A 23,265-nucleotide genomic window follows, 5' to 3' on the forward strand; every position below is an offset into this window, starting at 1 on the left:
TCTGTCAATAGAACAAATAATTTTTGGTCTACACGACGGAAATGTTGCTGATTCAGCAAAGTCAATAATTGATAAATTTGATAAAAATTATCCAATATCTTTTAACTTAATTTTAAGTCAAATTATATACTCACGTTTTGTCATGAAAAAGAAAGATTATAAAATATGTTTAAATTTTTTAAAAGAAGTTGAATCATTAGAAGAAAAAATCAAAAGTACATCTAAAATTTTTGTTGTATTTCGAGATTTCCTTCATTTTCAAGAAGACACAAAAGAATCAAATGATCTCCTTGAGAAATTAAACAATAAAACTAATTTTATGAAACCTAATAAAACACTTTATGAAGCGCGTTATATTACACCTGAAGAACTAGAAGAATCTAATAGAATATTAGATTCTTGTTTTGTTGTTCGAGTAAAACTAAATAAAGATGGATTCATAGGCCAAGAACTCAATGAAGGAAATGATTTCAATCATGAAGATGATCCAAAAAATGGTGAAAAACATAAGGAAATAATCGAAGAAGAAGCAACAAAAGCAATCCGAAAAGATGATGATGAAAATCTTCTAGAAATATTGTCAGAAGAAAACTTTGATTTTAATCAAGAAATTACACCATCACTTCATGAAAAGTATTCGTTTTTTACTCGTTATGGCGGTACATTAATTGATTATTCAGCATTTTTCGGATCTATTAAATGTTTTAAATATTTACTTATGAATGGTGCAAATGTAAAAAATACAGGTAAATATGCAATTGCAGGTGGAAATGAAGAAATCATTCATTTATGTGAACAAAATCATTCATCATTTGAAGATGCATATGAAACAGCAATTAAATACCACAAAAATGATATATTTAAATATATATATGAAAATAAATTTGAAGAAATTTCTGATATAGAAAAATTAGGAATTCTTTGCATTCGTTACTATAATCATGAAATATTATCATTTTTACTTGAAAAAGGAATGAAAATTAATGATAATATTATAAACGAATCAGCAAAAATTGGTAACTTATTTCTTGTTAAATATTTTCTTCGAAATTATCACATTCCAAATGAAATTTTAATTTTTTCATCAGAATCTGGAAACATTGAACTTGTTAAATATGTTTTAAAACGAAATGATGTGAATATCAATGCTAAAGATTTTCATTTATTTTAATTAAATTTTGTTTTAATGTTTCGATGTTATAAAATAATAATTGGAAATTATTTAAATTGTTTAATACAGCAGTTATTATGGCAACTAAATACGGCTGTTTAGAAATAGTCAAGTTACTTAATGAGCAGCAAGGAATTGATATCAATGCCAAAAATTTTTTTTATTTTGATTTAATGTTTATTTTATTATTTTGATATTCCAAAAATCTATTTAAAACGGCACTGATTGTTGCATCTGAAAACAATCAAAACGAAACAAGTGAAATACTTCCTGAACAAAAAGAAACTTCAAGTCGTTGTACAATAAACTAATTTTACATTTTAAAAGATTATATATAACATATATATATTTTTTTTATTCACTTAATAAATTAATTATTGTTGTCGATACATTAACAAATGCTTTTGTATTAATGAAATTGTTGATTCATAGAACCCAGTTCTCTGTAATATTTCTTCCAATGGCACATTTATCACGAACTGTGCAAGGAAAGCTGCATCTTCTTGATCAGTAGCTCTTATGACGTAATCATCCGAAGCGAAGAATCCAGCTGCATAAAGGAACATATCTTCACCGGTGAATTTCACTGGCCACTTTTGTGAAGCGAACCTTATAAACCGTGCGGTGAACTTCACATTTATATTATTCATTTTAGTCGTTAAGAATTTTATCATTTCATCGAATTCATTTTCTTGAGGTTGAATTTGATATATCATTACACTTGAATACCATAAGATGATAGCAGCATCGATTAACTCATTTGGGAAATGTGAATCGTTTTGTATAACTTCGCCAATTGAATTCATAATTATTTGTAATTGTGGAAATATTGGATTAGGATCGACATAAAGCAAGTAATTTAACGCTTCAAATGCACACGTTCTATTATCCGTGAATGAAGCTTTGATCATTGACATACTTCCGACAAATATCATATTGTAAAGACTTTCTTTAAACTCTGGAAATACAGTTAACAAGAATGCAACTGCTTTAATCGCTTGTCCTTTACAATATTTACTTCTTCCATTAACAATACTTACAAGCGAATTTAATATATGTTCAATATATTGGACCCCATCACGGCCATATTCAAGAAAGAAACGAATAACGGAGTTCATTAATGGCGTTACAATTCTTCGATTAAGAATATTCTTCTTATTCGATTCTCGATAATTCGGATTTTCAACTTTAAGTCCAATAATCATTTGCGTCGCAATTGCATCGCCATATTGAACAAGAAGTTGTTTCCCTAACAATGATATAACAGTGGTCATTACATCCCAGATATCACTAAGTTCATCAGAACTTTCAGCATTCGATATAGACATGACAAGCAATTGCATAAGCTCTGTTACGTCAAGGTTGGATTTAACAAAGCCGGAAATAACCCCTTCAAATGATCGAATTGCATAACAATTAATTTGCTCATCATTAATTGATATTCGAATAAGTTCTTTGATTTCGTCTGCTCTCGGTATAAATTGATCATGATAAAAGTTAAAAATGGTCGCAATTGTCATCAGAATTTGTCCACGCATTTCAGTATATGTAGCTAAAACTTTTAGATACTCCTTTTCTTCTTCTTCATTTTCGATCTCTACGTCCTGTGAAAATAACTCTGACTTATTGGTAAATAATTCAATAAATCTATTGAAAAATTGCCCAATAAATGGAGCTATGGAAATGGTGTATATGTCAACTAGATTTTGAATTTGCGTAGCACAAGTAAGTATCATATGATGGTCATCAGGATTTGATAATCCATTAAATATTATTGTACAAAGTGATCCAATTTCACCTCGGAGTAAGAGAGGGTTACTAAATGCAAAAGAACAATACGCTAAAACTGCTACTTCGTAAGATGAATCTCCCATTTTAAGTAATTGGGAAAGAAATGGTTGAATCGCTTCGTAGTACTTCCCTTGGATTCCTGTAGTAGCAACCGCTATTTGAGCTATGAGTTGACATAAGATTTCAATGCGATAAGGATCTGTAGAAGATTTAAATTGTTCATATAAAATTGACAATGTCTGTTCGATATTTTTCGGTTGTTTTGAAGATTTATCATATAAATTTGTAAGTGTAAGGATAGCATTATCAGAAATTGGAACATTTTGAAGTAGACAACCTTCAAAAACGTCAATTAGTTGAGCGGATAATGATTCATCAGTTAATATGAATTTATCAATTAATTTACATGATTTATCAATAAGTACTTTATTACCTGACACAAGTGATTTACCAACTAATTGTTCAAATGCTTCAAAAATATCCATAATTTCTGCTTCTATTGATTCAAAAATAGAATTAATGATCATAATGCATACTAAATATGAAAATGGATCGTTGGAGTTCGTTAAGGTTTCAATGATCGGCACAAAAAGTGAAATAACCGTTTCTTCATCGGCTTCTTTGGAGAGAACTTCAAAGAAATGTGATGGAGCTAAATATTCATCAGTTTCATATGACTCACGACAAAGAAGAAGTGAGAACTGAGTAAAGTGGTTAAGATAATCTTGAATATTACCTGATAATAATGATTGATCATTTTCAATAGCAGACTCAAAAATGGTAAAAGCCGAAATCCTAATCATGGAATCTAATTGATCATTGTGTAAAACAGCAACAGTGGCTGGGAAAAGATCAACTAAACATGAATGAACAAATTCTGGTAAGAATTGAATGGCACGGCATATCATGAAAAAGAACCTTGAAGCCTCAAAAGAATCCTGACTAACAGTCACCAAATATTCGAAGCGTTTATGAATTCCATTTGAAATAAAAGATAATTGTTCAGAATATCTTTTGGATAAGTCTGGTGATTGGAAAAGAGATACATAGAAATCGTATACGTTTATAATATTATCAGTGGTATCTGTTTCTAAAAGTTTTGCTGAAATAGAAATTGCTTGGTTGAAAAAGTCGGTCATAGAAGAAAATATTGCTTCAAAGTTTGGTATCATGATTGAAGCTAAATAAAATCCAGTACCAATTGTATTTTGATTTTGGAAATATGCATTCAATAATTCAAAGAATGGCTGAGGTGGTATTTGAACTCGATTCCAAATCATAATAGCAGCATCGCAGAGAATTTCACGTCCATTTGGTTTTGGAGATACACAAGCAAATTGTAAAATTTTTGGTAAAATCTCAAGGAGTTTTTCGTTATTAATACTATTATAAAAATGCTTTGTCCAAACATAGATAAATGTAGCTGTAAAATGTTGGACATTTTCGTCCTTTATATTTTCTGTGATTGATATCAAGGGATAAATTGAATCAGGATTTAAAATAATTTGTTGAAGTTGTTCTGTTGCACTTTGTGCAAGGATTGGATTTGAATTATCTCTCATTTGTGACCATAATTGTAAAATTTGATTACAGATGTTTTCCATTAAAATTTGGTGAAGTCATTTAACCGTAATACACTTTCAATCCATTCGTGGTCGAAAGCGAATTTTGGGGTGGTTTAATAACCGCATATATTTGAATGTTTTGAACGTATCGGTATTTTACGATAGACATTTGTATCGTTTTAAATCGTTACTGTTTTTTTGTGTTTATAATTTTGATGATGTATCATTTTTTTAAGGTTTGGATTTTCCCATGCCTCTTCCAAACCAATCAAAACAGATATAAGTAGAATTTTAATCTATTAATCTATTGTTCGTATTATCGATCAAAAAATATCCTTTTTCATAATGTGCTATTCTTTCATAAAATCGAGATAGATATCTATAAACAAACCACAAAACAAAAATATCTTAAAATTCAACTATAACTTTTTAAAATATCAGACAAACCTTCACGGAAGATTTTTTTGTTACTTTTTCTTTTTTATCATTTCTTTGTTATTGATGTAAAAATTGATCTATTTCCATTTTTTTTATTATTTAAACTTAACATAAAAATAACTCCATCATAACGAATTGCTTTTTCCCAAAGAAATAATTTATCAATTTCTGTATGACCACCCTAAGATACCATCACAGCTGCTGGATACATTAATTTAATATTCCAAATATTGTTTTGAAATTTGAAATTATTAAAATAAATACTGAATAAAATATACAAATGCCAGGAGCATAATATCAATCCCTTTTTGTTCAAGAAGAAATTTTTACTATTTCTGTAAACTGGTTGAAAAACCCTTAAAAAAAATCATGTTAATGGAAAACATTATCCATAAATTAGGGTTTTTCATCTTGGGCAGATCTCTGCCCACAAAGGCACATATTTTTTATATGTAAACATTAGGAAATATGCTCAAACTCCTTGAAACCCTAAAGCGTAAAAGATTGATTTTATTTTTCTAAAAGTTTTGATGTGATTCAATCAAAAAATGAGAAAGCTACAATACTATTTGGAAATTTCGTTGAAAGAGTACCCTCCTGTTAAAATCGAGAATTATGTACAATATGTGCGCAGCCAGGATAATGAGAAAGGTACAATACGCTACAAGTGTATCATTTACAAAAGATACTGGTGGCGGTGTACTTTCAATAAAGTTTTTAGCCATCCACATATCAGCGATTTCACCTTCTTTTGCAGTTAATAAAATTAGTAATCATAACATATTATTTTTCCATCATTTAATATAATTTGACTTTCGTCACGTTCTATTTCGGATTAATGTGCTTCTAATAAATGCAAATGTTGTAATTAATCAGGTTGACATTCAGCAGATGAAGCAGTATTTACCCAAACTCTTTCATTAGCACCAGTACAAACAACTTTAATAGATGAGAAATATAAATATGGAACTGATATTAACTTATAATAAATGAATGATGAAACTCCTTCAGTTGATATATTTATTTTTTTTTTATTTAAAATTTATTTTTATAATTTCGTATTTCAAAATAATATTTGAAAATCATTTGAAATACTCAATACAACACTTATTTAGGTTCAAATGGTCATTTAGAAATAGTTAAGTTACTTCAAGAACTATAAAGAAATATTTATTGCACAACTCACAGCAAAATAAATATATATAAATTTGTTATTTTTGTTTTCTTTTATTACTTAGACGATGCATTTCTTTAAAACTTCTCTGACAACGTTTTCATCAATTGTGCCTCTGAACCCAAATGGTTTATTACCCATTGACTCCATAACCATCTTTGTGATCTTCTCCAAGTCACCATCCTTAATTTGAGCTCCTTCCCAGTCAGTAACTTTAGCTGCAATACCAATTTTATCAATGAATTTCCTTAATTCTGAAATAAATCCATGCGCTCTTTCATCTTCCGTTCCTTGTAAGCCAAAAACAAATGCACCTGCTTTCGCAAGTATTTTCTTCCTTGGCTCAAATTGGTTCTCAAGGAAATTTGGTGTCACAATTGAAAGTGATGCGCCATGATCAATTCCATACTCAACGGTAAGTTGATGACCAAGCTTATGGATGGCCCAACATGTTTCTTTTCCAAGAGTAAGAATGAGGTTAAGTGCAAATGATGCAGCAACTATTAATCTCTCATGTAATTCAATTGATGAATTTTCTTTGACAACTTCGGGGCCAATGTCAACAAGTTCTTTGAGAACAGAGAGGAGGAAATTGTCCATTAATGGATTTTCGGCTGGTGTCATGACTTGATCAATGATATGACAAATTGCATCAAATACTCCATTGCGAAGTTGACGTTGTGGCAATGTCATTGTATATTGTGGATCCAAAAGAGAGAACTTTGGATAGACAAGGAATGAAACATTTCCTTTTTTAGCTTTGATTGATCTACGGCTAACAACAAAGGCACAGTTCCATTCACTTCCAGTGGCTGGAATAGTCATAACTGAGGCAAGAGGATATGCTTCTTTAGGTGCAAGTTGACCAATAACAATTTGCCAGGGATCTTGACTATCATCGAGTTTAGAGGCAAGGGCAATGAACTTAGTTCCATCAAGAACTGAACCACCACCTACTGCAAGAAGAAGGTCTGGCTTGAATTCTTTGACAACTTTAACTATTTCAATTAACCTATCATATTCAGGATTTGCTGGAATACCTCCTTCCCAACGAACCTCACAGCTTAATGAAGCGAGGGCTTCAGTGACATCTTTTCTAGCACCGTTATGATCGATTGAACCACCTCCAAAAGTGCAGAGGATTTTGCTATTTGGTTTAACAAACTTAGGAATGTATTGCTTGACGCAACCAGTACCAAAAGCAACTTGTACGCTATTGTTCCAGAACCAATGTTGTGACATTCTAGAAATAAAGTGAAGTAAAAGAAAAACAAATCAGCACATTGAAAATTTATCGTCAATTAAAACTTTTTGTATACGATCGTTCAATTTTGCACCAAAATATTTGAATGCATTCAAACCTAGATGAAATCTACAAATGAAAATATCTTTATAATTTGATAATTATTTAATTAATATTTGTAAATTATAACATCATTTTATATGTTATTTTTGTTATTCAATTAATACCTTTTTAATTTAATTAGAATTACTGGAAAATATATTTTACGGCAAAGTGAGGCGGATAATTGAATGATATATATGTTTGATCGCAAAGATTTATTCGATTGGTCAATTTAAGTAATTTTGTATATAGTATATGCTAAATATAATAATTGACAGCTATTTTTATGTATTGGTATTAAAGTATGATGGTTGAATTTTAATAGAATCAAATACAATTAATCAAAAAATATAAATAAAGAAATCTCTCATATCTGTTATTTATTTTGATTTTATCAATATTTATTGTATAAATTTGATTTGTATTATTTTTTTCTTCATATCATACGAAATTAAAATATTACATATTATTTGATAAATTTTGTTCATTGATTATTATTATTATTCTTTTGCATCTGATGGTATATGTGTGATAATTGTTAATTTCGAAATTGTCTTGAATACATTGTAAAAAATAAAAAAATCGAATCATAGAGTTAATCATTATCAAATCGATGTTTTCCATTATCAGAAGAGATTTGCTCAATATATCAATATAGTATAGAAGAAGTGATTCCCATAAAAATTTCAATTTCACTTTTTCAAAAAATACGCCAAAATAAACGGTTCGCAAGTAAACATTTAACGTCCGAGTGACTTCACCATTTTACAATTTTCAAGAAAGGATACAGAAAAACAAATAAAAATGGGCGTAATGGTGCAAAAAAGAAGGACTCAAAGCAACCAACACTTTATGATATGTTCATGAAACCAAAGCCAAATGATATCCCACCGATTACAAAAACAAGCAATATAGTACCAGAATCACAATTTGAATACCATGAAGAGACTGCACTTGAAGAACAAGAAAGAGCTTTGATGGCGATGGTAAAAGATCACAAGATAAACGAAATAATTGTATTCTTCGGGATGGATCAATTTCACATCAGAATTCCATTAAGTGATTTAAGAATGTTATTCTATAAAGTACAAAATGAAATAATTCGCGAGTTTGGTGCTCCTCTTTCTTTATCTCTTTTTCCTGAAAATCTTTTTTCTAACACTCAACAAGATTCAGTCTCTGAATCAAACTAAATAAGACGTTGTTTTCATAAATTTATAAATCTCCCTCTTTATTTTACCAATACTTTTTTCGTATAATAATAATGAGTCTTTTTACCAAGAAGAATATGCATCTGGCTTCCACAATGCATTTGTCATTGCAGTTATTGAATCCATCCTATATTGTTTCTTCTATATTCCATGCATTTTATACCTTTTTAATACTAAAAAAAAAAAATAATCATTTCTAAGCAATGCTTTGAAAGAAAAAACAACAAAGAAGAGCTTCTGGAACATGAAACAAATCATTGCATATCAAATAGATGGCTACAAAGCATTTTAATGAATGTCATTTATAATTTCTATTCCAATTCTATGTATATTAATAGTTATTCATGAATTAGTAACTATCGATAGTTCAATAAAAACTTTATTTTTTTATTTATCTTTCCAAAAAAGTAATCTTAAGATACATTACAAATTTTGCTAACTACAAGCAGATTATAAGTTTTATCACACATTTTTAATTGAACAATTTTCGATATGACAAAAATCTAATCAAAAGGATCTTTTCCGTCATCGAAATCATCAAAGTTTTCTTTGTTATTTGGATCATCATAGTCAATAATTTGTATATCAGAGAAATTTTTTTCTTCTCCGAAATCATATTCGTCATTATATTCATCATTTTCTCCATTTAGTTTTGCATATTCATTAGCTTCACGTTCAATAGTTTTTTTATCATTATTATTACTATTTGATTCGAAGTCATTATAGTCATTGTCATTACTTTCTCTTTCTTTATCAGAATTATTAAGTTTTTGCGATTCTTCAACAGATTCATTGTTCTGATTTTCGTTGTCTGAATCATTACTCGTATTTTCTTGTTCATGTTTTGTTTCACTGTTTTCTTTGCTCATTTTGTCATCAGAATTTGAGTTTTCGTTGTCGATATCTTCTTCATCATTATTTGCGCTTGCTTTACCAAGTGAAATGTTTTCTTCGTCTGACGTTTCAATGCTTTTTTGTCCTTTATCAGATTTACTGTTTGATTCACTGCCGCTTTTATCTTCTTTTTCTTTATCCAATTCACTTTCACCATTTTTGTTTGAGGTTTCGCTTTTTTCTTTTTCTTTGTCCGACTCACTGCTGTTTTCGCTTTGCTTCTTGTCTGAACGTTCTTCATCACTAATGTTATCTTCTTTGTCATTACCAATTTTTAAACTGAGTTTTGGCGTTTCTTCATCTGATTCACTGCTGCTTTTGCTTTGTTTCTCACTTGATTTTTCTTTAGCACTGTCATTCTCTTCTTTATCTTTATCTGGTTCACTGCTTTCATTTTCAAAGTCTTCGTTGTTATCTTTTTGATTATTACCAAAATTTAAGCTGAGTTTTGGCGTTTCTTTATCTGATTCACTATTACTTCTGCTTTGTATTTCATCTGAATTAGAATTTTCTTTATCTGATTCACTGCTCTTTTTACTTGATTTAGAGCTTTCTTCGCTACTGCTGTCACTACTCTTCTTTTCTTTTTCTTTATCTGATTTATCATCATCGCTTTCAAAGTCTTCGTTATTATCTTTTTGATCATTACCAAAATTTAAACTGAGTTTTGGCGTTTCTTTATCTGATTCACTATTACTTCTGCTTTGCATTTCATCTGAATTAGAATTTTCGTTTTTATTATTTTCTTTATCTGATTCAGAGTCCTCGTTATTGCTACTGTCACTGCTCTTGTTTTGCTTATCTGATTCACTTTCACTTTTGCTTTGCTTTTCATCTGAGCTTTCTTTATGTGATTCATTGATTTCTTTTTCTAGTTCTTCATTGTTGTTATTAAGTTTTGGTGAATCATTGTCTGATTCGCTTTTTCCTTCTTTATCTGATGTTTCACTGCTGTTTTTGCCTTGTTTTTCATCTGATCTTTCGCTTTCACTGTTTTTGTTTTCTTTATCTGATTTATCATCATCGCTTTCAAAGTTATCATTGTTATCTTTTTGATTATTACCAAAATTTAAGCTGAGTTTTGGCGTTTCTTTATCTGATTCACTATTACTTCTGCTTTGCATTTCATCTGAATTAGAATTTTCTTTATCTGATTCACTGCTCTTTTTACTTGATTTAGAGCTTTCTTCGCTACTCTTATTTTCTTTTTTATCTGATTGATTGTTTTCATTTTCAAAGTCATCGTTGTTATCTTTTTGATTATTACCAAAATTTAAGCTGAGTTTTGGCGTTTCTTTATCTGATTCACTATTACTTCTGCTTTGTATTTCATCTGAATTAGAATTTTCTTTATCTGATTCACTGCTCTTTTTACTTGATTTAGAGCTTTCTTCGCTACTCTTATTTTCTTTTTTATCTGATTGATTGTTTTCATTTTCAAAGTCATCGTTGTTATCTTTTTGATTATTACCAAAATTTAAGCTGAGTTTTGGCGTTTCTTTATCTGATTCACTATTACTTCTGCTTTGTATTTCATCTGAATTAGAATTTTCTTTATCTGATTCACTGCTCTTTTTACTTGATTTAGAGCTTTCTTCGCTACTCTTATTTTCTTTTTTATCTGATTGATTGTTTTCATTTTCAAAGTCATCGTTGTTATCTTTTTGATTATTACCAAAATTTAAGCTGAGTTTTGGCGTTTCTTTATCTGATTCACTATTACTTCTGCTTTGTATTTCATCTGAATTAGAATTTTCTTTATCTGATTCACTGCTCTTTTTACTTGATTTAGAGTTTTCTTCGCCACTGCTGTCACTGCTCTTATATTCTTTATCTGATTCACTGCTTTGTTTTTTATCTGAACTTTCTTTATTTTGTTTGTCTGATTCATTTTCTAAGTCTTTATTATATTTAAGTTTAACACTAAGTTTTGGTGATTCTTTGTCTGATGTTTCACTGCTTTCATTTCCTTTATCAGAATCATCAATATCACTTTCGCTCTTATTTATGTCTTTTTTAAGTTTTGGCATTTCGTCACGATTTGATTTCCTTTCACTTTCTGAATTAGATTTACTACTATTTGATTCTTTATCTTTTTCGTTTTCACTTCTCGTTTTCTCATCAGATTCTTCATTATCATTTCTATGTTTGTTTTCTTTTTCAGATTCGTTTTGATTCATACTTCTTTCTTTGACATTTTCTTCATCTTTATCTTGTTCGTTAAGTTTGATACTAAGTTTTGTCTCTTTGTTTGAGCTTTCATCAGACTTTTCGCTATGTTTACTTTCACTGCTGCTTTTGTCTGATTCATTATTAAAGTCATCGAAATCTTTATCAGATTTATAACTGCTTTCGCTCTTTTTGTCTGATGATTCTTTTTCACTTTTCTTTGATTCTTCATCTGACTCTTTGTTGAGTTCATTTGATTCTTCTTTATCAGATTTATCACTGCTTTCGCTTCTTTTTTCTGATGATTCTTTTTGGCTATTCTTTGATTCTTTATCTGACTCTTTGTTGAAATCATTTGATTCTTCTTTATAAGATTTACTACTGCTGCTTTTGTCTGATTCATTTTTAAAGTCATCGAAATCTTTATCAGATTTATCACTGCTTTCGCTCTTTTTACTTGATGATTCTTTTTCGCTCTTCTTTGATTCTTTATCTGATTCCTTATTAAAGTCATCGAAATCTTTGTCAGATTTACTACTGCTTTCGCTCTTTTTGTCTGATTTCTCTTTATCAGATTTATCACTGCTTTCGCTTCTTTTTTCTGATGATTCTTTTTGGCTATTCTTTGATTCCTTATCTGACTCTTTGTTGAATTCATCGAAATCGTTATCAAAATCATCTTTATCAGATTTACTGCTGCTTTCGCTCTTCTTGCTTGACAATTCTTTTTCACTTTCCTTTGATTCTTTACCTGATTCACTACTGCTTTTGCGTGACTCTTTGTTAGATTTACTGAAATCACTTTCGAAATCTTCTTTATCGAATTTACTGCTTTTGCTTTCCTTTGATTCTTTGTCACTTTCACTGCTATGTTTACTTGAGCTCTTCTTTGATGTTTTATTGGATTTACTGAAGTCACTTTCGAAATCTTCTTTATCGAATTTACTGCTTTTGCTTTCCTTTGATTCTTTACCTGATTCACTACTGCTTTTTGCGTGACTCTTTGTTAGATTTACTGAAATCACTTTCGAAATCTTCTTTATCGAATTTACTGCTTTTGCTTTCCTTTGATTCTTTGTCACTTTCACTGCTATGTTTACTTGAGCTCTTCTTTGATGTTTTATTGGATTTACTGAAGTCACTTTCGAATTCTTCTTTATCGAATTTACTGCTTTTGCTTTCCTTTGATTCTTTACCTGATTCACTACTGCTTTTGCGTGACTCTTTGTTAGATTTACTGAAATCACTTTCGAAATCTTCTTTATCGAATTTACTGCTTTTGCTTTCCTTTGATTCTTTGTCACTTTCACTGCTATGTTTACTTGAGCTCTTCTTTGATGTTTTATTGGATTTACTGAAGTCACTTTCGAATTCTTCTTTTGAACTGTTTCGTGATTTATGGGAGCTCTTCTTACTATATTCGCTGCTTTCGCGTGATTCCTTATTGGATTTACTGAAATCGCTTTCGAAATCTTTATCGAATTTACTGCTTTTGCTTTCCTTTGATTCTTTGTCACTTTCACTGCTATGTTTACTTGAGCTCTTCTTTGATGTTTTATTGGATTTACTGAAGTCACTTTCGAAATCTTCTTTTTCATATTTACTGCTAATACTCTTTTTGCTATATTCGCTTTCGAACTTTGTACTGTTTTCTTTTGCAAACAGATTTAATTTAAGTTTTTGTTCTTTTGTTTCCTGCTTAGATTTATGCGTTTGGATTTGTGGACTATTAAGTTTGGTCCCTGTTCTTCTTGTTTTACGTGTCGTTGGCATTTCTACTGATGGAACACTAATTTTTGGTTCTTCATTTTGCTCTTTTTGATAATTAGATTTCACTGAAATTCTTCGAACTGATTGATTTGTCTTAGCTCTTGTTTGTTTGCTGTTGTTAATCTTAGGTAAAACAATTGCTTGTGATTCTTTCGGTGTTTCTTTCTTTGATGAAACATATGAATATTTCCGATTTTTCTTAGGAGTATGTGATTGCCTTGATTTAGTGACTCTAAAATTGGAAGATTCAAGTTTGTTGCTTGGTTTAGTGTCGATTACTGTCATTCCATCATCATGAATAATTCGCTCTTTACTCTTTGAAGCTTGTTGTTGCAATAACGAAAGTTGTAACTCACACTCCCGAAGTTTACCAACCCAATTCTGTGTGACGTGTGGTGGATTTGGTGTTTTGATTGCTCGAATTTTATGATTTTGACGCATGGCTGAAATCATTCTAATATTTTCGTTTTCTATTTGAAGTTGGATTGCTCTGTTTTTCTCTTTATTTTTTTGATATTCAACTAATCTAGGAACTTTTGGTGGTGGTGATGTGTCAACTACACATCTTTTTGCAGCTATTTCATCAAGAGCAAGTGCATGCCTTTGATACGCTTTTTTCTTCTCACTTATGTCCAATAACTCAGAAGCAACAGCAGTGTTTACACTCATCCAACTTCAAAAGTTCGTTATTTAATGACCGTTTATTATGTAAAGCCGAATTTGCATAAATAGCTCAACTTGGATATTAATTTATGTCAATCCCATCTTTTGCCACAGGCCACTCCTAACAAATTTCTGTTTACCTGCAGCAAATGTTTGATTAATATATGCTGAATCCAAAATTTCCAAATATTCGAATGAACAAAATTCTCTTTAAAAGTGAGTTCAGAGCTTGTGCGTTTTTGGAATAATCTGGTTATCATTTTTTTTCATATTAATTTTTTATTTTTGAAGTTTTTGCGATTGTAAGCCTTAAACCACGTATTTCTCTTGACTTCTTGTGCGAGAGTGTTGTGTCAAAAGCAATTTTTTTGTGAATTCTCATTTGAGAATTTTGGGGTTGATTCTAATTTAACACGAAATAATTAAGCAACCATTATTGTTCAAAATCAATTGGTTCTTATGTGTGTGCATGAAATTAAACAATAGATCATCTAAAGCCCAATGCAGATAAATTTTTTTTATTAGTGAATAGTCATTGGGGCACCCTAATTCATCCTCGTTAGATTTTACAAAAATCAAGGAAATGGGAATTCGAATTCATTTCGTTTCTCATTTCTCTCATTTTTCGTTATTTGATTTCAGATCACGTCATTTTGAAAAATGGCGTGAACATTATTCTCCACCATGGCCATTATTATTTCATTTAGCCCAATTCATATATGTGTTATATGTTTATGCAACTTTAATTCTCAGGTCAACAACTAACATTTATCAAATAAGAGAAATGTTTAATGACTATCTTTTCCCAAAAGAAGATGATTTTTTATTCTCTTCATTCGATGATCTTTATTCTGCGATTGATAAATTTTCTGAATCACTTATCGATCTAAAAACAGATTCATTCCATCATTTTGCATTTACTAATTCAAGTCAAACAGTTGTAACGACTTACGAATGGTTAAACGGCACAACAACTAACACTCCAATCAACATTTCTCAGGAACTTTTTCGACATGTCTCAGCGATTGTTTTTTCCAGTGAATTCACAATCTCAAATAATGATTCTGAAATATCTGGTTGTACACAATGGGAAGCCCAGCTTCATGTAGAACTTCAAAAAGGCAGTTTTCTTTTCAAAGGCTCGTCTTCACTTGTTCGCTCAAGTTGTTCTAAATCGGATATCATTGAATTTTTTTCACCAGAAAGCATTTCATTTACCAAACCCACTCTTATTTCTGGTGTACGTTTAATAGAAATCTCTGTTGTTTATTTTATTACCACATTATCACTTCTTGTCAAATCGTTTAATTCTCATCATCAATTACTTCGAACCAATCCTAAGTATAAAGACTTAAGTACATATGAGCAATTTCATTATTCAGTTGGCTTCTGGCAAATATTCAATTTTTTCTCTAATGTCATCATGATCATTTCGAGCGTGTTCCTAATTCAATGCTCGAAGACGATGACTCAGTTTCCAACGTTAAATTCAATGATTTTGTTTGGTTTTGCCGGTTTATTTGTATCGGCCAGCACAATTCAATGGCTAACATTTCTTCCAAGGTGTTATGCAGTTGCACTTGTAATTAGACAAGGATTTAAGAAACTATGTTTTTTGATTTCTATTTTTGCGCCAGTTTTAATGGGGTTAATGTTTGTTTGTGTGTTTTTGTTCGGATTCTTTATGGAGACTACTCAGAACTTCATTGATTTATATCAGCTAATGTTAAGTGTGATATTTGGTGATTCTGTGTATGTGTTTTATGGTTTAACAACAGATGGATCATTGTCATATAATATACTTTCATTTTTATACTCAACAATAATTACAGCAATTTTGATTTGGGTGTTTTACACACTTTTCACCGCATTAATGGTTAAAGTATACAGAAGCGGTGTGGCTAAATTTCTTGGAAATCAAAACATTGCGTAAAATCCAAATTTGTTTGTAACTTTTTTTTAAATATAATAAAAATTTTTTATCTTTTCAATTCATATTGTTTTAATTTTCCATATTTGTTGATGTAATGCCACTACATATCAAATCAGTTCGAATGGAAGTACACCACGTTTTGAAAAATAGTTGGAATAATACAACCACATACTTAATTAATCACATGCCTAATGATGATACCACCATCACAAACACAGGAGATAAAAATTTGAATAATTTATTATCCTGCTTGAAATTACTAATTGAACTTGAGAAAGCGATACTCAGTTTAACAGAAGAAAACTTCCAGCCGTCCGTTAAAAAAATATTGAAATTATTCAATTCAAATATTCCCTACACATTTTTACCATTATAAGTAACATCATTTATAATGCATTTTCACACCAAAGCAAGTATTTGAGATTTACATAAATTTTTTAAAAGAACTTCAAACTAAAGAAGAATTTAATCAAAATATTTTTAAACTAATTTCAATTTTTATCAAACGTATATATACAAATAACACAAGAATCATATTATTTAATCGAGAAAATGATTGAACAAAATCTAATTGATAAAAATATTAATTCAAAATATTTTTCTCATTATAAAGCAAAAGAAGAAAATTAAAACCAAAATCATTTGCCATTTTGGTTTAATGGAAATGATCCAATAGAAAGATACTTTCGTGATCATTATGAAGAACTTTCCAAGAATGATTGGGAGCTTCATAAGAAGTATATTCAAGAAGGAGTTAATCCAAGTGAAAATGCGCAAATAATTCGGAATGATGAAATAGAAAAACTTCAAGAAATATCATCACAAACAAATTTTGATATTAACCAAACAATTGAACCAACACTTTATGAGATGTTCATTTATTAATAAAAAAAATGTTTCATTAATTGATTATGCAGCATTTTTTTCTTCAGTTAAATGTTTTAAATATTTACTTATGAATAATTCAAATGTAACAAATACATCAAAGATGCATATGAAACAGCAATTTTGTTTCATAGGAATGATATCTTTATGATAATCAATCACATAAAAATAATGTACAAAATTATCAAGTTTACGGAAATAAAAGCAAATCAACATTTACAAGCGATTGAATGCAAATATAAAATAAAGTGACATTAATGATTTGCGATGCTTTTGCATCATAAGTGGAAATTATGAAATTTTAGTATTATTGGAAGAAAAAGGGATTAATGTTAATGCTGATAACATAAAATAAATCAACAAGAAATGTAAATTTATATCTCGTTCAATATTTCCTTCAAAATATTCACATTCCAAAAAATATTTTGCCATTTGCATCAGAATCAGGAAATATTGAACTTGTGACATATATTTTATATAAAGAAGGAATTGATGTCAATACAAAAAATATTCATTTGTTTTAATAATTCGGAATAGTACTTCATATAGCAGTTAAAAATAATTTTTTAGAATATGACACATCCTCTAATGATTTTCAGTATTTATGACAACGGTTTTTTCTCAAAATGTTGTTTATAAATTGAATTGATTCACATAATTCAAAAAGTGAATAATTAAAATGTCAAGCAACGAGCTTTCGGCAGGCGTTTTTGAAAAGATTTTAACAACAAAGGATTGGGATAGATTTATTGAGCTTGGGAATGATCTTGAATATCAAGATCATATTTCCCGATTTTTTTCAAATTCAGAAAATATCAGAACAGTTCTTGCGCAAATGAATAACGAACAAGTCATTAGATTTGTTGACTCAAATAAACAATATCATTTACCTATTTTCCAAGAAATCTCAAGGCTTTGCGAAACTGATCCTCGATTTAGTACAATTGCTTATAACATTATCTCAAATCCATATCAACATCATTTTTCTGACCTGGCGTACACATGCATTCCAGATGATAAATTGGAAATTTTTTTACAAGCTAGAATTCCGATGGAAGAACTTTCAACTTTTACACAAGAAGAAAAGATCACCAAAATCCTCAGCGGAAAGTATCATTATAAGCAATTAGTTGGGAAAGATTTTACACAATGTTATTGTAATCTTCCATTTAATCCGAACAAAATTTCCTCTTTGTTAATGGTAATTCAAGAGTACAAAAAAGCGAATGAATTCATTAATTCTATTGATGCGAATGATACCAAATTAAATTTACTTTATACAAATATTATTAAACCATTTAAGAATATCTTTAAAGATAGCGAATTCAAAGCAATTCTTTGTAAAAAAGGGGACCCGAAATATGAAGAACTTCAACGAAAATTTAAAGAAGCATTTCGTTCATTAAATATTGGGAAAATTAATCCCCAAAAAGTTATTCATGTTGTATATGGTAGGAAAAAGATAAAACCATATGAAAGCATTTCTGATTATTATTATTTCTTTAAATTGTCAATTGAGAATCATCTTGAAAAGTTCATTGAAGAAGTACCAAAAGATTTTTATTGGAATAATCAAAATCTTTTATACATTCGTTCAATTGATGATGGAATATTTGAGAAATTACTTGAGTTATCAATCGATAATTCCGTTAAAGAGATTATTGAAACAGGAAACTCGAATAATTTAAGTTATATCATTGATTCATTAAGATTAAATAATAAAGAAATTCAAAATCGACCTACGTTTGAAGAAGCTATAAAATATCTTGAAGAATTTGTTAATCGAATTTTAGCTAAAATTAGTTCAAATGCATTAAATTATCCCGAAATTTGTTTGAGACTTATTCAATTGTTAACGAATTATTCGAATGAAAAAGATTTATTTAATCCATTGTTGGCTGATAAAACTCCATTTCTATTTCTTAATAAAGATATTCGTAATAAAATTGTCGTTGGTGCAATTAAACATCCAACAGATGAATTAAAGTTTTCTAAATTCATAATGACACATAATCCTTCATATTTAGTATGTTTATTATGTTTGTTGGATTCTATTGAAGATATACAATTAATTCTTACTGAAGATAAGAAAGAAAAATTAAATAAATATAATTTCATGAAAAGTAATTTCTTAAAACAAAACAAACAACAAATGTTAAATATCATTGAAACATATTTATTAAAAATGAAATTCTGGAAAAGTAATAATTCGGATTATTTAACTAATGGTTTTAATGCATATTATTTATTTACACATAAAATATTAATGGAATCATTAATAAAAGAAAATGATTTGGAATTATTAAAATATAGTATCGAAGTATATGAAAGATTATGTTATTTATTATTATTAGAAAATAATAATCATTATTTAATTAGTCAAAGATATCAATTAATAACAAAATATATTTTAGATCCTTTAGCTTTAATAGTTGGAACTAAAATTGATGAAAATTATTCGAAAAAATTAACTGAAAAATATGTTAAATTAATACCTGTTAAATATTATGAAACTTTAATTATAAAATTAATATTTCATTCTAATGTTCATATTAAAAAGTTTAATTTAGATAAACCTTCTTCGAAAGCTTTAAATGTAATTCTTCAATATCTTTATGAATCACCTATACCTGATTTATTAAATAATTATCCTAAAGACAAAACACCATTTCCTGAAATTTCAACAATTCTTTATAATCAAAATGAAAATAATACATTAATTAGTCATAATTGGAAAGAATGTATTAAGTATAAATTAAATAAATGTAACGTTAATAAAGTAGCAGAAGTTTGTAATGAATTTTTAACTACAGATATTATACATATAAGTTATAATCAACCAAAGACAGAAATAATTGAATTTCAAGAAATTTATTATAATATTTCATGTGAATGTTGGCTTGAACTTATAAAATTTGTTAATAATTATATAAAAATTTATAATTCTAAATTATATAATACTAATCTTACTATAATGATGATGTCATTACAAAGATTAATTCGAGGTATTTCATCATATTTATTTTATACCAAAGTAACACTTGAAAAGCCAACAATTGAAACTAATTTTTATTTATATAAAGACGTAAATTATAAATTATTATATAATCCTGCTTACTTCCCATTACTTAAAGAGTTTAATGAATGGAATGAAATATTATATACAAATGAAAATTATGAAATTGTTAAAGAATTTTATAAATTTAATTTTTATAATGATAAAGCACCAAAAGTAATAAATGAATTTGATGGAATTATTTTTAATATTAATTTTGTTAGACATGAAGAATCAAATAATATTTCCTATGAAAAAGAATTTCATAATTCAATATTGAATGTTATTAATCAAAAACTTATAAATGATATCAAAAAAACTGATAATACAACATATGATTTTTATATTATACAAAATAAATTTAAACAACTTCCATACATTAAAAATAATAAAGAATATTATCAAAATGCTTTAATTGATTTTAATTATCAAAAGAAATTTAATGATGTTGAAGAATTAAAAAAAATGTCTTCTTATGGATTTTGTGATATATCATTTTTAAGATTTATTGAAGCAATTGATAAATGTGATGCAAAAGAAATATATACATCTTATTTATCAATGGATACATTATTATCATATAATAAAATATATAATTCATTTAATAAATTACCATTAAGACAAAATGTTAATTATGATAAAACTAAAATTAAATCAACTATTACAGAACTTATTGATTTATTATTAAATGATTTAATGACAGATGATTTAAAGAAACAATTTGGTAATAAAGATGTTACATATAAACAAATATATCAATGGATTAAAAATTTATCGAATTTAACATATCGAATTAATGGGAAACTTAACAATTTAAAGAAGTTTTGTAAAATTAATATTAAACAAGCTAATGATCGAATTGGAGAAAATGATAAAACATTCTTTAAAGCAATTTATTTATCAGAAGATATTGATCAAATATTAATTGCAATGACATCTCCCGTGTTTTCAGCATCGAAAGATATTTTATATGAGAAAAATGACAATTATACACTTATAGTTACACAACGAATATTACCTAAAATTATTCATCAAATATTACAACAAAATAATATGAAAATATTCGATAGATTTTTAGAATCAATAATATCATTATGTTTAAATCCATTAATTGTAGGTGAACCAATACCTAAAGAATCATTTGATTTTCTTTCATTTTTAAGTAAAAGTAATTCAACAATTAATGTAAAGAAATATATTATTGCTAATTTATGTTATTATTTAATATTAAAGTTTGCTCGAAATGATATTACAAATATAAATTTGGATGTAATATTTGATATATTTAATCAATGTTATAAAAATAATTCGAATGAAATTTCGGCTTTCTTTTGTCAAATAATTAATTTATCAATGTGTAATAAATTGAAATCTAAAAACCCAATTTTCCAAGAAATGTTTTCTAATTCACCAAATACATATATTGTATCATATTATAAACCAATTCCAAATGGTTTTAACTTAATAATTCCAAAAGAATTTCAAATTGTTTATGAGAAAATCATTGATTTATATATTTTACCTAATTTAATATCAAATAATAATAATATAATCGAATTAACTATTGCGATATTAACTAAATCTGATTTGTTTTCAGTACTTCCGAAGAAAATTGTTCCATTTCTAGTGAAAGGATTAAATGAATTTAATCCTAGTGAAGATAATTCGACATTTTTAAGATTCGCAACAATTTTCATTATTAAAAATCGAGAATTTTATGAAACATGTTTTGAATCATATAAAAACATGTTAAATAAACTTAAGACTTATGCAATACAAATCTGTAAAGAGAACATTAATAATAAAACAGATGATGAACCTGAAACATTTATAAATTTATGTACAACTTATGATATTATACTTAACACAATCCAAAAGCCATTTAACAAATTCCAAGACAAAAATTTGATGAAATTGTTCTCAATGTTTTGTAGAGATCTTTCGAAAGTTTTAGATAATTATCGACCATTAATATTATCATATGAATTTAATATCCTCAGATCAAATTGTATAGCACTTGGTGATGAATCATTTGAGAAATGTGTAACTTCTGATGATCCAGAAATAGCATTAACCGAATTCATTAATTGTATTAATAATCATCATATCGATTTTGTGTATTATTTACCAGAACCTTTACAAAAGATTTTTAATATACTTTCCGAACATTTCAATGAAAAACATACATTACAAATCGCAAACTTACCAATGATATTACAAAATAATATGCAATTAGTTTATATGTTACAAAATTCTGTCCATAAAAATATGCCGAAGAATTGTACAGAAGAAGAATATATCGATATCATTGGTAAACTTGGAATATTCGCAGATTATTTCATTCCAGTCGAAGAAGTGGAACACACACAGCAACAAAACAATACAAAAACTTCTGAGAAATTTATAAGGGAAAGAGATGACGTATTCTCTGACGTAGCAAGCATGACAATCCCAATTAGTAATCTTATGCTGTCAGATGAATCCGACGTCGATGTTGATCATCCTAATGATGATGTAATTTTGAGTGATAATGCAGTGGAAAATGAGGTAGTTAATGATGAAAATGAAGAATTTAATGACGCACAAGAGTTTTTCAATTTTTAATTAATGAATAAATCTTTTTGAATACAAATTGTTGAAAGTTAAAAGTGGTTTTTCTTTGTATAGTAATAAGCAAATTATTTTTTAAAGGCAGAAAAAATTTCAATGAATTTTGTCGAAACTTTTTTCGCATTTTAGATTTGTATACTAAAATATACTTTTATATTAATAATTTTTAGGAAACATATCATTAAATGACAGTTAATAAGAGGGAAAGTCATTACTCTTTTTCTTGAAGTGAGCTCAATGAACTATTTCAGTATAACTATTTACAATTGCTAAATGAAGTGCATTTCAGAATTTTATAAAATTCAAATTGAATTTTGAAATATCAATTGATAAAATCTAAAAAACATTTTGGATGTTTATAACAATATCCTTATGTGTAATCATATGTAGATGCTCTTATAAGCGCTGTTTCGAATAAATTGATGAATTTCTAAATTTCAATTTTAAACCAAAAATAATTTTAATAATATTTAAATAAGAGAAATTATTACCTCCTGCATTGAAATATATTCATTTATATTTAATGGTTATTCGCTCTTTAAAGAAATTCTTTTTGTATATGTATATTATTTGATAAGCAGAACTTTCTTC

The 23,265-nt window shown here is 28.0% G+C and overlaps 4 protein-coding genes across 4 annotated transcripts; 1 reads left to right on the forward strand and 3 right to left on the reverse strand.

The window, feature by feature from the left end:
• Nucleotides 1-1,545: 1,545 nt before the first annotated feature.
• Nucleotides 1,546-4,566, reverse strand: GO595_006671 (uncharacterized protein; the record flags this gene model as incomplete). Its single annotated transcript, XM_067920049.1, has 1 exon — nucleotides 1,546-4,566. One exon carries the CDS (start codon nucleotides 4,564-4,566, stop codon nucleotides 1,546-1,548), a length of 3,021 nt encoding a protein of 1,006 aa, XP_067773099.1.
• A 1,633-nt stretch (nucleotides 4,567-6,199) lies between these two features.
• GO595_006672 (alcohol dehydrogenase, iron-containing family protein) lies at nucleotides 6,200-7,381 on the reverse strand (the record flags this gene model as incomplete). Its single annotated transcript, XM_067920051.1, has 1 exon — nucleotides 6,200-7,381. One exon carries the CDS (start codon nucleotides 7,379-7,381, stop codon nucleotides 6,200-6,202), a length of 1,182 nt encoding a protein of 393 aa, XP_067773100.1.
• Nucleotides 7,382-9,198: 1,817 nt separating this feature from the next.
• Nucleotides 9,199-14,197, reverse strand: GO595_006673 (uncharacterized protein; the record flags this gene model as incomplete). The annotated part of the gene is made up of 2 exons (XM_067920052.1): nucleotides 9,199-12,689; nucleotides 12,775-14,197. The coding sequence occupies 2 exons, from the start codon at nucleotides 14,195-14,197 to the stop codon at nucleotides 9,199-9,201; spliced, it is 4,914 nt and encodes a 1,637-aa protein (XP_067773101.1).
• An 8,135-nt stretch (nucleotides 14,198-22,332) lies between these two features.
• Nucleotides 22,333-22,668, forward strand: GO595_006674 (uncharacterized protein; the record flags this gene model as incomplete). Its single annotated transcript, XM_067920053.1, has 1 exon — nucleotides 22,333-22,668. The coding sequence occupies one exon, from the start codon at nucleotides 22,333-22,335 to the stop codon at nucleotides 22,666-22,668; it is 336 nt and encodes a 111-aa protein (XP_067773102.1).
• Between the last annotated feature and the right edge of the window lie 597 nt (nucleotides 22,669-23,265).

The sequence above is a fragment of the Histomonas meleagridis genome (genome assembly GCF_020186115.1).
Source record: "Histomonas meleagridis strain 2922-C6/04-10x chromosome Unknown contig_46, whole genome shotgun sequence".
Taxonomy (NCBI): domain Eukaryota; phylum Parabasalia; order Tritrichomonadida; family Dientamoebidae; genus Histomonas; species Histomonas meleagridis.